Here is a 14,974-nt window from a genome sequence, read left to right as displayed (position 1 = left end):
GATTTAGATATGTGTGTGTGTGTGTGCGTGTGTGTGTGTGTGTGTGTGTGTGTGTGTGTGTGTGTGTGTGTGTGTGTATCTCAGGTGTTGCCAGACCTCTTTCTCTCCGCTCTTAGCCCCCAAAATCCCCTCCTAACCTTTCTCCTGCCCACACACCCATCACACTGTCCACTATAACAGCCTGCTCAGGGCAAGGAGCCACGTCCACGTTCTGCGCTTCTTCTAAAATCGGAACAGGAACAGCCTCTACATCTCTGGGAAGACTTTACACTAGATGCTGGAACAATGCTGTGAGAATTTGATGGCATTCAGCAACCGCTGACAGGCTTTGCCACTGGCCATGATGACCTTAGGCTTATGAGCAGCTTTTCTATGTAGAACCAATCACATGATAGATGGCACAGGGGGGAGGGGTTGATTGGTGGATGTGCATCTTTGCATCTGGCTTGACCATCCAAGTCAACTGTAACTGACAGGTAATGGTCACTAGGAAATGTCTCAGGGATCCCAATGGCCAGTCTAGACCTTAAGGAGCCTGGTAAAGATTTCAGTGGACCTAGCCACCATAGTCAACACAGGTAGGACACACAGATGTTTAGCTTGTGGCTCCGCCTGCAAGTTCCCATCTGCAAGTTCGGCCTTCCCATCACATGGCGTCTCCAGACTGGGCGTCTGCTTTTGATAATGGAGCTCTTTATGAGGCCTTGCTGGGATTTGAACTCATGACCTCCTCACACTTTATGAAGAGCAGCAGTTAGACCGTAGGGCCGGTCCAGAGCTGTGAAATGACCCTACATGAAAAAAGCGTACAGCTCTGAGCGAATTCACCTTCCCTTCTTTCTCAGACACAGAAATGCACACGGCTTCACAGCTCTAGAGTGGAGCGACTGTCTAACTGCCTGCTTGTAAAGAGACTCAGGAGGTTGTAAGGTCAGATCCCATCAACACCTCAGCTTTATCCTCCATGGTCAGGAGTCTGAGAATAGGATAGGAAGACCTTCCCTATTCCATGTGATAGGAGGCGCTCTAACCTGCAGATGGAAATAAACAGTAAACAGACTGAGGGGGCGGAGCCACAGACTAAACCTCTTTAAACAGTGCTGAATCAGTTTCAGCTTCAGATCATTTACTGATGATTTGGAGGCTTGGCACATTTAAAAATGTGAGTTAGGAGAATTTTTAAGTTATTATTAAAAACGCTCACTATTCAACACTATTCAAGGTCCTGTTGAGCACAACATTGAAACAGGGGCCCAATAATGGCCTTGGAATGAAATGAGGACACGGAGTGTGTTTTTTTTCCATGCTGAAGGCCGGAGGCGTCACCGAACAGAACTATAAAGATTTCTGCACTGAAAATTATTTGTGAAATAAATTAGAGGCGTTAGAAAGTTAAATTGCCGCATTGTGATGTAACGATAAAGGACAAATGTGGGTCCTGAGGCACGACCAGTCCAATGCTGTGGCTTGTGCTTGTGACTCATTGCTGGTCATGTGACTGAGGCGAAGTGTTGGAACAGATCACACAGAGCTTGCTCGAGCAGGAACAGGGATTCGTTCTATAGAAAATCCCAGGCTTCTACTGCACTGGGTAATAATCTATAGTTACTGCATGACTGGAGACTATTCATGCTTTTATGATTAGTGGGTTGGTGGTGATCACCACTAATGAGATGAATATACCTAGAATCATCTGAGCCTGACCTTTAGCCAAGTGCCAATATTCACAACATACTATTCACTCTGGGCTGCATACACTCCATACACTCCATATAATCCATATAATCCATACAGTCCATAAAGCACATACAGTCCATACGGTCTATACAGTCCATACACCTCATACACTTCATACAGTCCATATACTCCATACACTCCATATAGTCCATACAGTCCATACGGTCTATACTGTCTATACACTCCATAAAACACATATAGCCCATACAAGCCATAAACTCCATACAGTCCATACAGTCTATTCAGTCCATACACTTCATACACTCCATACAGCCAATACAACATATACACTCCATACACTCAATATGGTCTATAAAGTCCATATACTCCATACACTCCATACAGTCCATACACTTTATACACTCCATACAGCCAATACAACATATACACTCCATACACTCAATATGGTCTATAAAGTCCATATACTCCATACACTCCATACAGTCCATACACTCCATACAGTCCATACGGTCTATACACTCCATACAGCCCATAAAGTCCATACACTCCATACAGTCCATACACTCGATACAGCCAATACACTCCATACACTCCATATAGTCCATAAACTCTTATAGAGTCCATACACTACATTCAGTCCATACACTCCATAAACTCCATACAGTCCATACTGTGCATGCAGTCTATACAGTCCATACACTCCATTCAGATTATACACTTCATTCAGTTCATGTACTCCATGCAGTGCATACGGTCTATACAGTCCATATACTCCATACATTCTATACACTCGATACAGCCAATACACTCCATACACTCCATATACTCCATACGGCCTATTCAGTTTATACACTCTATACACACCATAAAGCTCATTCAGTCTATACACTCCATACATTTGGGCCATTTAATTCTTACTATGGCTGGATTCTTATAATGAAAATGGGTTCGTTTACGGTAATCAGCGCAGCGTACTGTATGCACAGTCAGCGCTTATCTATTCATCCCAGCATTAGCAATCAGTCGCTGTGTGGCTGCTTCACACTGTGCGCCGACGGTAAGACGTAGAGCTTGGTGAAACTGTCTGAGGCCCAGACGCGCTCACGGCACGGGGAAACGGTGGGATCAATAAATGATGCGGTCTAATGGGGAACGTATCCGGAAGAACCGCTGCTTTAATCACAACAGATGTCAAAGGAAAACACGGTGTAAACGCAAATGCGGTCGAGTGGAACACCGACGTTAATATCCGCAGCGGCTTGGTGAAGTGCGCTCCAGCGCGAGAGGTGCAGCTGTGATGGATAAAACGCAGTGCAGCAGGAAGTGTAGTCCTGTGGGAATTGCAGTCCAAGGAACCAATAAGGGAATATGCCACTTGGTTGTGCAGGCAGGTGCAACAGGAAAGGAGTCCTATAATGTAAGTGTGTGAGCTACACAGTTTAAGGTTCTAGGGAATTATCTAGGGTAACAGGATGGTTCCAACCATGGTCCCTTATCCACATTCTCTACAGGGACAAGCTAGACAAGCTGTCTGTGTGCATTTGCACGTCTGTGTCAGCAATGGGTGCAACCTAAAGTAGCCGAATGCATTCTTCATAAGGGGTGTCCACAAACATTTGGACACACAGTGTATGTTCCAGTATCTTTCATGTTCTAGTACCTAGAACCGAAATAAACTTGTACCACACAGTTACCTAGCTAGTACCTAGAACGTAAAGGAGTGTGTTACCAGAAGGGGTGGGGTGGGGTGAGATCCTCACAGTCTCGTCCGGGTGGAGAGAAAACAAAAGCACATGCTTCTGCATATTCATGAGGGCAGCTGCAGGGGGCGGGAACAGTTAATGAGATTACCGAATATTCAAATGACTTCGGGCTATGGCGCACCGGTAATGCTGCATGACATAACACACTCCCAGCACAGCACGGTTTAGCATAATGACCAGAGAGGGAACAGTTAGTGGACCAAACACACACTCATCATCTGACACCCGGTTAGCATCTCAGCTCACACCGCAACCCCGTAAAGCCGTCTCCCTTATCCACAGCTTAAGAGTCAGTCCTGAAGATTATTTCATAACATCAATTAATTAATGCGAAAACATTTTAGTATTAAAATACATTTTTTGTACATTTGTACACAATTTTTATTTTTTTTTTATTTACCCAATTAACCTTCGTATCACTTGCACTGATAAGGGGAGTCCCTTATATTTTGACCTGATTTTTAATATTAGACCCAAGTTTTTACCCAATTTAGCCAATTTAGCTGAGCCGATAAACCCACCCACTCACTAAGCATCCTGAGAGCTCATTTACATATGTCACTCTTAAAGGCACAACGAAAGATCAAAGGAAATTGAGGATATGGACACTTTAACAGCGAGAGCAATGCATCGGCTTGGCTCTGGTTCTGAGTCAGGGGGTTATCTGGATCTTATCAGTCACACAGTGTCCCTGATTTGGTTACGGTTATTTTCTGCTCTGTCTCAACAATCACTTCTTCACACACACACACACACACACACACACACACGCACACACTTGTTCCTTATTATAGTGCTATGAAAATTAGATTATAATAAGGATAAATGTTTTTCCGGTGCTCATCCCTTTAAACCAAGGGCACACTGACCAACCACTGCCCACCACTGACCAGCACTGCCCATTCACAACATGCACTGTACATTTACATGTATAACATTCTGGCTTTATTGATTAGATGGTAGATTAAAGGGCCCATATCCTGAATTTTCATCTAAAATTTCTACTTGAGGTCTATTTCTGTTACTGTACCTTTAAGACTGAAATATGTAAATGACCTCCATTCTGACTGGATGTCCTGTATTGTGTCTCATTAGGAAAGAAAGAAGCACCTAGGGCTGAAACACTTCCTCCTACTGTAAATGAGTGGGGCTGAACTGCTGTACTGTTAAAGGTATAAGCTCCTTGAGGGACCTTTAGGGGTTCTTCAGTTTGAACCTGTGGAGGAACCTCTTAAGGTGCTTTGAGGAACCCTGAAGAAGAAAGTTCCATGGAGGTTCCTCAAAACATCTGAAGAGCTTTCTACATAGTTTCAAACTGAAGAACCTCCAAAGGTTCCAGACTGATCAGGTCAGATAAGTGGTTTGGTGGGTTTTGCCAAGATCCGCCCACTTTGACAGTAATGGGACATACCCCCTCATCAGACCCTGTACACCCTCAGCACTACCACATCCTCACCTCCGATCAGCATGGTGCAGATGGAGAAGATCTTCTCCGAGTCTGTGTTGGCCGAGACGTTGCCGAAGCCCACGCTGGTCAGGCTGCTCAGAGCGAAGTACAGCGAGGTGACGTAGGAGCTTCTCACCGAGGGTCCGCCCCCTAGCACCGAGCCCTCCTGCCCTGCGCTGACACTGCCCGCTGGCCCCGCCCCTGTCCCGTTCCACCGGCTGGAGTTCACCGTGCTGTCCTGCACGGCGGCTTCGGCGCCCGAGGAGTTCCACTGACTCGAGTTAGCGCTGAGTCCGTCCAGGAAGCTGGGCTGCAGCGAGTCAGGCAGGAGCGACGTCAGGGGCGAGAGGAAGTATGGCGTTCCCAGACGCTTCGCCAGCTCATGTAGCCAACCTGAGAGAGATGGCGAAACAGAGAGAGACCATTAGATACCTTCATATTTTTGGACAAAAGTATTGGGACACCGGCTCATTCACTGTTTGTTCTAAAATCAAAGGTATTAAGAAGGGGTTTATCCTGCCTATGCAGTGACAAGAGCATTAGTGAAGTCAGGATGTTGGGTGATCACCACCCCATCTCATCCTGAAAGTACAGTCTCACTGCTCCACAACTGAATGCTGGGCGGGGCTTTATACAACTTAAAGTAGCTGAGTGCATTCATTAGAAGTGGTGTCCATAAATATTTGGACGTAAAGAGTATATGTATACACAGAGAGAGAAAGAGAGTCATGACTGAGACAGACTGAATGATCTTGTGTTTTTTAAAGCCTTCAAGTATCAAGTGTACTATTCCCACAGGCAGAGCCTCCTCATTTTCATGTATCTAGGCAGCACGACGAAGCTGCATCAACATCATTATCAGCATTACACCTGCATCGCGTCCTGATCTGCTCAGACCTGTGAGGTTTAATCAATATTTACAAAAAAGAGGCTACACTTTACACTTTACATTACAATAGATTGTCAATCTGTGTAAAAGAGATGTGTGAGTGTAAAGAAGCTTTAAAGTCACTGTCTTTAGAAGCACTATGTCTCTGTAAAGCTGAAGCTGAAACCCCCTTTCATTCCTAAATGGATGGGTTTCAGTACCATGGACAGCGCCCAGTGACTCCCACCGCTAAATGGATGGGTTTCAGTACCACGGACAGAGTCAGTGGACTATCTCTTATCTTATTCTGTGTTAGGAGTCACTGCCTCTGTCCTTGGTTCTGAACCCCCTCTCCATTTAGTGCTAGAGGCCACTGACTCTGTCCGTGGTACTGAAACCCATCCATTCAGCGGTGGGAGTCACTGGGCGCTGTCCGTGGTACTGAAACCCATCCATTTAGTGGTGGTAGTCAATGGGCTCTGTCCATGGTACTGAAACCCTCTTCAACTCAGCGCTAAAAGAGACTGTATCTGTCCGCGGTGCTGAAAGAGGTGGGAGTTCCTGACTCTGTCCGTGGTGCTGAAACTCCATCCGTTTCAGTGCTTAGTGTCACTGACTCCATCCACAGCACTAAAACGCATTCATCCAGTGCTTAGATGCTCCGCCTCTGTCCGTGGTCCTGAAACCTCTTCCATTTATTTAAGAGCTGAGCTGCGGCATCCTGTACAGCAGGCTTTCATCAATTCTGACCCTGAAGGCTGGACTCCAGCACAGTCTGATGATTTCTCTGTGGAAACACACCTGATGAATTCTTAATTACTATGTTTATTAAGTCTGTTTATGCAGGATAATCACCAACCTATACAGGACTGTGTCCCTCATGGGTCAAAGCAGATGACTCCTGCTCTACACTCTTAAAAATGGCGGTATAATGATCATGCTGAAGATTCATGTAACCCTTTAAATTCCCAGCTTTATTATTAAATGTATTTTCTAAATCTATTCATAGTGGAAGTACACGTGTAGGGTGTTGTTCAGCCCTTACGTAGTCCTCAAAGAAACCGTATGTTTTTCAGATATTTACTATTTCACCATCATCAACAGTCCATATAAGACTCATAAGATGCATGTAGGTTCACTGGTGGGTTTGGGTAGTAAATAAAATGGCTATATTGGTGTTGGCTGATTCCATTCCATGTAAAGAAATCTGAGTCAAGTTTCTCTACAATGAAGCACAATTTCACAGCTAACCCCGACTTCTGAGTTCATCTCAAACACTGAATTATGCAATATTCTCTTTAAACTGACGGTTTAAGAGGGTCAACAATTCAAATAGCTCAGTTGTCTCGCTTCTATTTATACCCCCTGCCTTTACTACAGAACCCTTTTTACAGATTGCAGCAAAGCAGCACGGCACAGCGTCTGTAAAAGAGTGTCACTGTTTGTCCCTTCTGGCTTAAATCTGTTTCCCAGCCCTTCAATCTCTGCTGTGTTCACTCAGCCTGTCAGTCTGACTGCCGCGCTGTAGCTGGAGGAAGTAACAGCAGGACTGCGCCCCACTCAAGACCTCTGCTGTGATATTCGGAGATATGGCACTGCTCCGACAGCACGATCCCACTGCTGAAAGCTGACAGGTATGAGGAAACAGAGAGAGGCCAGGGGCAAAGGTTTCAAGATTGCATGCGCTCACATACACTCTTATTTGTCCGTCACTCACCTGTCTAAACACCTGGCCTATTTTTAACCAAAGCAGCCATGCCAAGCGCTGTCGGATGAAAACCTCGTGCCATTTTTTAGGGTTTACCTCATGTGAAAATACCAGCTGCACAGTATAATGTGTAGACAAATAGGCCAAAATGACATTTACTCACATGTACAGGTGTGGCCAGATGTTTACCTACACTGATCACGGACATAAAGGTCATCAATATAGCTTGGACGGTTCTCTTACTGGGGATTAGCTCCATCATACATTCTTTAATGGACAACATACATATGCATATAGGCGACTCCAAGCGGTCCAGTGGACGAAGGTGCTGCCACTCTGTCCCGAGGACCCGAGGATTGCTGGTTCGAATCCTGGATCATGCTGTCTGTCATCAGCAGCCAGAGCCAGAGAGAGCACAACTGGCCTTGCTCTCTCCAGGTGGGTAGATGGCTTGCTCTCTTCAGTGTGAAGCTGGCAATGCGTCAGAGCTGGGTAGTGGTAGCGGCTGCCCGGTGGCATTGTCGGAAGCATTACATGTGATAGGGGGAGAGTACTAATGAGGAGTAAAATTGGATAAAAAATTATATTGAAAATAAATGCAGAAATATCCCTCTGCATTCATTATAAGGAGTGTCCACAAACTTTCGGCATAAATATAGCATATAGCGTAAGTACTGTGGAAATAGCTTGTAGCATGTGTACAATGTCTTTATGCATCATATAAATTTCAAATAGAGTGAATCTGTGTTTATTTATTTATTATTTATTTATTTATTTTATAAAATTGAATGTTGCTAAGTGATCTTTAAAGTGCAGCTCTTAAAAACAGTGTTTGGTTTTTATGACCGTGGCTATACATGGCTGTTTCATCTCATGTTTAAACCTGAAACACACACTCACACACACACACACACACACACACACACACACACACACACAGCCTTTTCTCTACCGTATCTGATTTCCATATATAGCACTCAATTTCCATAGAGAACAAGGAAATGCCAAGAAGGTGGCAACAAGCCAAAATCAATTTAAAATTCCAGCAAATTTATGCACTTTAATTTAACATCTGTGATTCTTTTATATCATATCACAGCCATTCTTTCTGCCGGCCTCATTACGCTGTCAGACACACCGACAGAACTACAGATATTCCAGCCACTGATTGTCTCACATTTACTCCTGCAGTGCTGCAAACTGCACTGCACAGTGTGAACACAGCATTCCCGATTCCCTATGTTCCTCCGGCCGCAATCATTCCAACACCAAAAGGGCCAAACAAGGGAGCCAAACTGTGTAATTGGACAGAAACCATAGAAGAACCGCCTTTAGTGCCCAAAAGAACCATTCAGTCGATGTAGATGATCTCAAAACGGTCCATAGATACCAACAGGTGGTCCAGATATTTTCTTGCTGCAACCCATACAATCAATGGACAAAGGTATTGGGACACCTGCTCATTGTTCATTGTTTCTTCTGAAATCAAGGCCATTAAAAAGAGCTTCTTCTGCTTTTGTAACTGAGTAACTGTCTCTACTGTCCAGGGAAGAAGATGGCTTTTGACTACATTTTGGAGGAGCATTGCTGTGAGGATTTGATTGCTTTCCGCAACAAGCCTAATAAGTGAGGTCAGGATGCATGACTCATCCCAGTATGGATGTATTAAATGAAGCACTGTCCACCAATCCAGAGAACCCAGTTCTCCACTGCTCCACAGCTCTACACCTGTGGAGCAGTGGAGGAACCCATAGCTGCTGACTGTTGGGATGTGGGTTTGAGAAGTGGGGTTTTAACAAAGCTTTGAAATTTGCATCACCTGGCCTTTCCTAACGATGACTGTGAACAAGCCAAAGCCCTAACAAGCTAATTAAGGTCTGGTTAATTAGGGTAAAAGGGCTCAGACCTCCACTAAAAGGCCTCCCCAGATTAAATGAGCGACTCCCTGGCCTTCCTCGCTTGGGAAGCTGTGCCCTAAAGTTTACGTGGTTTCTAAAAAACGTGGTTTCTACCTCACCTGCCCTTTTTCCTCCAATCTCCCTAAGCATTATGTTTGAATGGGGTGCAGAAAAGCCATTTCCATTTGTGAAAAGAGGGTTGGTTGTTTCTCTGGAACAAGCAGGAGAGGCAGTGGAATAAGATACATTGTCCTAGCGAGGCACAGCATGTGAGGTTATTAGGGACATTCATTCTGTAATGATCGAGGCGAGAATAAGATCTCCCGAAAACCATGAGCTGTTTTATAAAAGATCTTTACAGATGTGAAGATACATGAGACCGACTCAGCGGGACTCTTTTATGTGGATTTTATGAAGACTTTATCACGCTAACATAACCTGAGCCCGGTGGAGATGTTGAGAGAGTTGTTAAGGGTATTTGGGGATGGGATTCTGAATTCAGCTGATAAACGTATATATCTGATAAAATATATCTGTTAAATTCATCAGCTCATACTATTCGGATCTATGCTTTGTTGTAAAGTAAGGAAATAAATCAACATATCAACCCCTAAGGGTTAAAAAAAGTGGGCTTAGGACCAGAAGGTCACTGCCTCGATTCCAAGATCGAGCATCCATGCCTGGTAAGCCCTTAAGCAAGCTAAGGCACCTAACCCCCCAGAGTGTGTGGATGTTCACTGCCATGGGTTAAATGCATTGAATAGGGTTGAATCCCACTGTACCGCAATACAGGGGGTTCAATCTTAACACTCACCAATGTCCCAGGACCCAGGGCTATTATTCTCGATCTCACGGCGGCCAATGAAGTACCAGACGCAAGCCATCCAATGAGCCAGCAGAGCGAACATGGACATGAGCAAGGTGAGCACCACGGCGCTGTACTGCGAGTATCGCTCCAGCTTCTGCAGCAGGCGGAGAAGTCTCAACAGCCGAACCGTCTTCAAAAGATGGACCCCGAAGTACTGTGGACATGAGGAACATACACTCAGCTTGGGATCAAGTCATGGACTGCACTGAAACCGACTGCAAAACCTGTTGCTGTACATTATTATACGAATCGTACACTGTGGCGTACCTCAAGGTTAAGTACTAGGTCCAACTCCAATGTTAAAAATTGACGGTTTAGAAGCCAGACAGACATGCACACTCACCACGCTGACATTGAATGCGTAGAGCAGGTCGAAAGGCAATGCCGCAATCAGGTCCACGAAGAGCCAGGTGGTGACGTAGTGCACACAGATAGAGCGAGCATCGTACACCACCTGGCCTGACGTGCTCACAAATGTGGTGCGGAAGTTCAACAGGATGTCTGCCACAGATTCAACAGAGACACAACAGAGAGTCAACACGATGGATCAGTGTTGTTTCTAATGAGTTTAATCAGTCTGAGCTGCGATGAATGTTTAAAATATGACTTCATGAACTTGGTGAGTTGGGAGCGTTTTCTTTTTTTTTATGAAAAATACATGTGAAGGACCAGCTTTTGCTTTCCTTCTTTCCTTAAGCTTCGAGAAGGACGTAGCTCCAGGCAACGTCTCATCAAAGCTGAAACAAAGCTAATAAACTGGAGCAGCTCTGCCAGAGAAATCCGAAGCGTTTTTTGGAGAACGATCTGACATCTATCTTCTTTCATCGTGATGAGACCATCGCTTAATGAACAAAACAAGCTGTTAGTAAACATGAAGCAGTTTGAAGCCATTAAAATCAATGCCGGGAGATGCACTCTTAAAATCAGCCGGCTTTTAATGAGGAGTTTATTAAAAATAAGCCCGGCTGATATTGAAAGTGGAGTTCTGCGCTTGTTTCTGAACACAACAGAAGAGTTTATTCAGCAGAGAGAGGCACAAATATAAGGCTTAGCTGGCTCGTGATTACGGCAGTCTTTATTTTCAGTCTGTTCAAAGTCAGAGAAAAAAAGAAAAACTGCCATCCCAAGCTAGCCCCGATTCTTCGTTTTTTTTGTGTACGAAGGAATTTCTACCGCCCCCACCCCCTCCACCTACTGGCCCTGTAAACTCATTCACATTCCCTCCCAGTCTACTCTTTCATTTTGGCTGCCAAATATATCCCGCTCACTCTGTTTGCACTGCGGGACGCAAAGAATTATAATTTCATGCGGTAGCTCAAAGTCGCCTTTAAAAACTCGGGCCGGCTGAGTGTGGAGCGGTTTTAGTCTGGATTGGACTTTGTTGGGGTTCTATATGTATAACGTATATATATATATATATATATATATATATATATATATATATATATATATATATATATCAGACTAGCTAGCTACCTTTTCTTTTTTCCTTGCTAAATCAGGACCAGGAACTGCAACTACAAGGCTAGCGTAGCTAACTAGCTAACTTACTGAAGCTGTAATTCATCTGTTAGCATCGTGTGACCTACATAAGAAATCAGACTCATCTCAAACCATGCCAAGAAGGCCACTGTATAGATGTAGCGCTGTTTGAGACTAACTCAATGGGGTAGGCGATGGGGTGACGAGTTCAGAGAACAGTTAGCACTGAGCTAACGGACAGCTGTAGGCGTGGTCCTGGCATAGAAGGCAATATACAGTCACAAAATCATGAACATAGTTAAGCGAGCTGGGCTGCGCTAATGCAAATGTAGTGATGCTGGACAAGGCCTGTAGGTGGTGTGCTAATGCCGTGGTAGCAATGTCGGATGAGACTGGTCGCCAGCATGCTAAATGCTGCATGTGTTGGATGAGGCTCGTATCTGGCATGCTAAGACCACGTAAGCAGCGTTGGACGAGGCCTGTAACCAGATCATGCTAATGCCATGGGAGTGATGTTGAATGAGCACCATAGCCAAGGTGCTAATTGGGACGTCCCTTACCTAGAATAAAAAGGATCTCCACAAGGATGTCGCTCACACTTGGCGGGCTTCTGGGGGTTGATCCGTCGTCCCGGCCCCCCACCACGGTAAAACACACATTATAAGGAACCGTGACGGCTACGTAGAAGGTGGCTAGCAGGATCAACCAATCCCAGCCAGCCTTGAAGGTACCGTAATGAAGTAGGATGAAGCGGGATTTTTGAATGGCGGCCACTTTGTACTCTGGAATGGGTGGCTTCTCGCCAAACATATTCTGTGAAGAGAGAAGAAGGAGTAGAACATCATGCCAGTGGTGAACAACATGGTAGTTTCATCAACAGAGCTAGCCAGGCTAAAGTACAGCCTTCAAACATGGTGGAGGTAGTTCCATCATCAACAGCTCACAGTGAGAGCTAGCCAGGCTAAAGTACAGCCTCCAAACATGGTGGAGGCAGTTTCATCAACAGCTTACAGTAAGAGCTAGCCAGGCTAAAGCACAGCCTTCAAACATGGTGGAGGTAGTTCCATCATCAACAGCTCACAGTGAGAGCTAGCCTGGCTAAAGCACAGCCTTCAAACATGGTGGAGGTAGTTCCATCATCAACAGCTCACAGTGAGAGCTAGCCAGGCTAAAGTACAGCCCCCAAACATGGTGGAGGTTGGTTCATCAACAGCTTACAGTAAGAGCTAGCCTGGCTAAAGCACAGCCTTCAAACATGGTGGAGGTAGTTCCATCATCAACAGCTCACAGTGAGAGCTAGCCAGGCTAAAGTACAGCCCCCAAACATGGTGGAGGTAGGTCCATCATCAACAGCTCACAGTGAGAGCTAGCCAGGCTTAAGTACAGCCTCCAAACATGGTGGAGGTAGGTTCATCAACAGCTTACAGTAAGAGCTAGCCTGGCTAAAGCACAGCCTCCAAACATGGTGGAGGTAGGTTCATGAACAACATAGGGATCTAAACACCTGATCTAAACACCAACACCAGATGTAGGAACCAAAAGGCCTGAGAGCAAAACCTTGTATCTCCTAAACAGCAGCTTTAAAAGCAAAAATGAGAACTACAGGACTGTGAAGTCTCGCTGGAAACTTATTTCAAGCCAGCGAACTGATCTGTACACTGCTAGCACAGCCTGGCTCTAGCTTTGATGAATGATTTTTTTAGCGTGGATGTGAGCCGAGCCTTTTCAGCGCTGAATACAAACTACTGTTTATCCTCCTCTCCTTCAAGGTCCGTCAATATCACTGGAGGGCTGTATTCTATCCACACGCCATAAACAAGGTAAACACAGCAGGCCTCAACACCAGCCAGGTCTTCAGCCCTGGAACCACCCGGAGGTGATCGTGTTTAACACCTGAAGTCCTCGAAATGAGCTGGCAGTGTTTGTGGGATTAGCCTTCAGGTACGTTTCTGTGATCTTGGGGCTAACAGCAGACTCTAGATGTAACATGTTTGCCATGATGTAAATGAAGCTGTGGAAGACGGGGAACTGGACTAACATCCAAGACTGTGCCTCAGAAAGTGATGTTTATGGAACTACAGGTCTTTTTCTTGAGGGGGTAAATCTGCCGATTTGCTACTGATCCGCTTACGTTGTTGATCTTGAGCTTGCTCTTGTCTTGTTTCTGCAGGTGCCCGGACAGCTGGTACAGCACGGCCCGGCTGCGGCGGCGGTTAGCGTTGAAGCCCTGGGGTCGCGTGACCTTGTGGACCTCCAGTCCCGTCTCCTCATCTGGTCAGAGAACAAATTTAAATGTAGGTTACTTTCCACTTGATTTACACCATAGTAACTGGCCGCTAATTACTATATCATTCATTTGGGTGAACTAAGCATTTCCCAGAGCTTTTTCTGTCTCTACAATACCTCATTGTTATCATCTGTGTAACATTGTAGGTGCCCACTATTATGTCATTTAGTGACAGTACTTAGTGACTAGTAGTGGCTGCTAATTACTATATCATTAATCTGAGTAAATTAAGAATTTTTTGAGAGCACTTTTTTTGGATAATATACCTCATGATTGTCTGCACAGTATTGTAGGTGTTCATTGTCACTCTCTTTTAAACCCTTATAAAGGCAGTCATTGGTAATTAACAGGCTGCTAATTACTATATCGTTCATTTGGGTGAACTAAGCATTTCCCAGATCTTTTTCTGTCTCTACAATACCTCATTATCATCTGTGTAACATCGTAGGTGTTCACTATTATTTCCTTCAGTGAATTTTTATGTCCTTTAGTGATAGTAATTAGGGAGTGGTCGTGGATGCTAGTAAGTAATAGTGGCTGCTAATTGTTGTCATTAATGTCATTAATCTGGGTGAACGATGCATTTTTGAGAGCACTTTATTTGTATATTATACCTCATAACTGTCTGCACAATATTGTAAGTGTCCATTATCACAACCTTATAAACCCTTATAAAGGCAGTCATTGGTAATTAACTGGCTGCTAATTACTATATCGATCATTTGGGTGAACTTAGCATTTCCCAGAGCTTTTTCTGTCTCTGCTATACCTTTTTATCTTCTGCATAACATATTAGGTGTCCAAATGTCCTTTAGTGACAGTAATTAGTAAGTAGTAGGGGCTGCTAATTACTATGTCATTAATCTGGGAGATCAAAGCATGTTTTGAGAGCACTGTAGTTGAATATTATACTTAATAACTGTCTGCACAATACTGTAGGTGTCCATTGTCACTC

The 14,974-nt window shown here is 44.7% G+C and overlaps 1 protein-coding gene across 1 annotated transcript in view; it reads right to left on the bottom strand.

Annotated features, from left to right (window-relative positions):
* kcnh3 (potassium voltage-gated channel, subfamily H (eag-related), member 3) overlaps window positions 1-14,974 on the bottom strand; it is a 144,566-nt gene that overhangs the window by 26,012 nt on the left and 103,580 nt on the right. The window contains exons 4-8 of the mRNA XM_072686616.1: window positions 13,864-14,003; window positions 12,293-12,545; window positions 10,594-10,751; window positions 10,197-10,404; window positions 4,918-5,301 (exon numbers count right to left, since the gene is read on the bottom strand). Of these exons, the coding sequence (XP_072542717.1) occupies window positions 4,918-5,301; window positions 10,197-10,404; window positions 10,594-10,751; window positions 12,293-12,545; window positions 13,864-14,003 (1,143 nt within the window). The remainder of the gene's footprint in view (window positions 1-4,917; window positions 5,302-10,196; window positions 10,405-10,593; window positions 10,752-12,292; window positions 12,546-13,863; window positions 14,004-14,974) is intronic.

This window comes from Salminus brasiliensis, chromosome 8 (assembly GCF_030463535.1).
Source record: "Salminus brasiliensis chromosome 8, fSalBra1.hap2, whole genome shotgun sequence".
NCBI lineage: Eukaryota > Metazoa > Chordata > Actinopteri > Characiformes > Bryconidae > Salminus > Salminus brasiliensis.
This window is presented reverse-complemented; position numbering and strand designations above follow the sequence as displayed.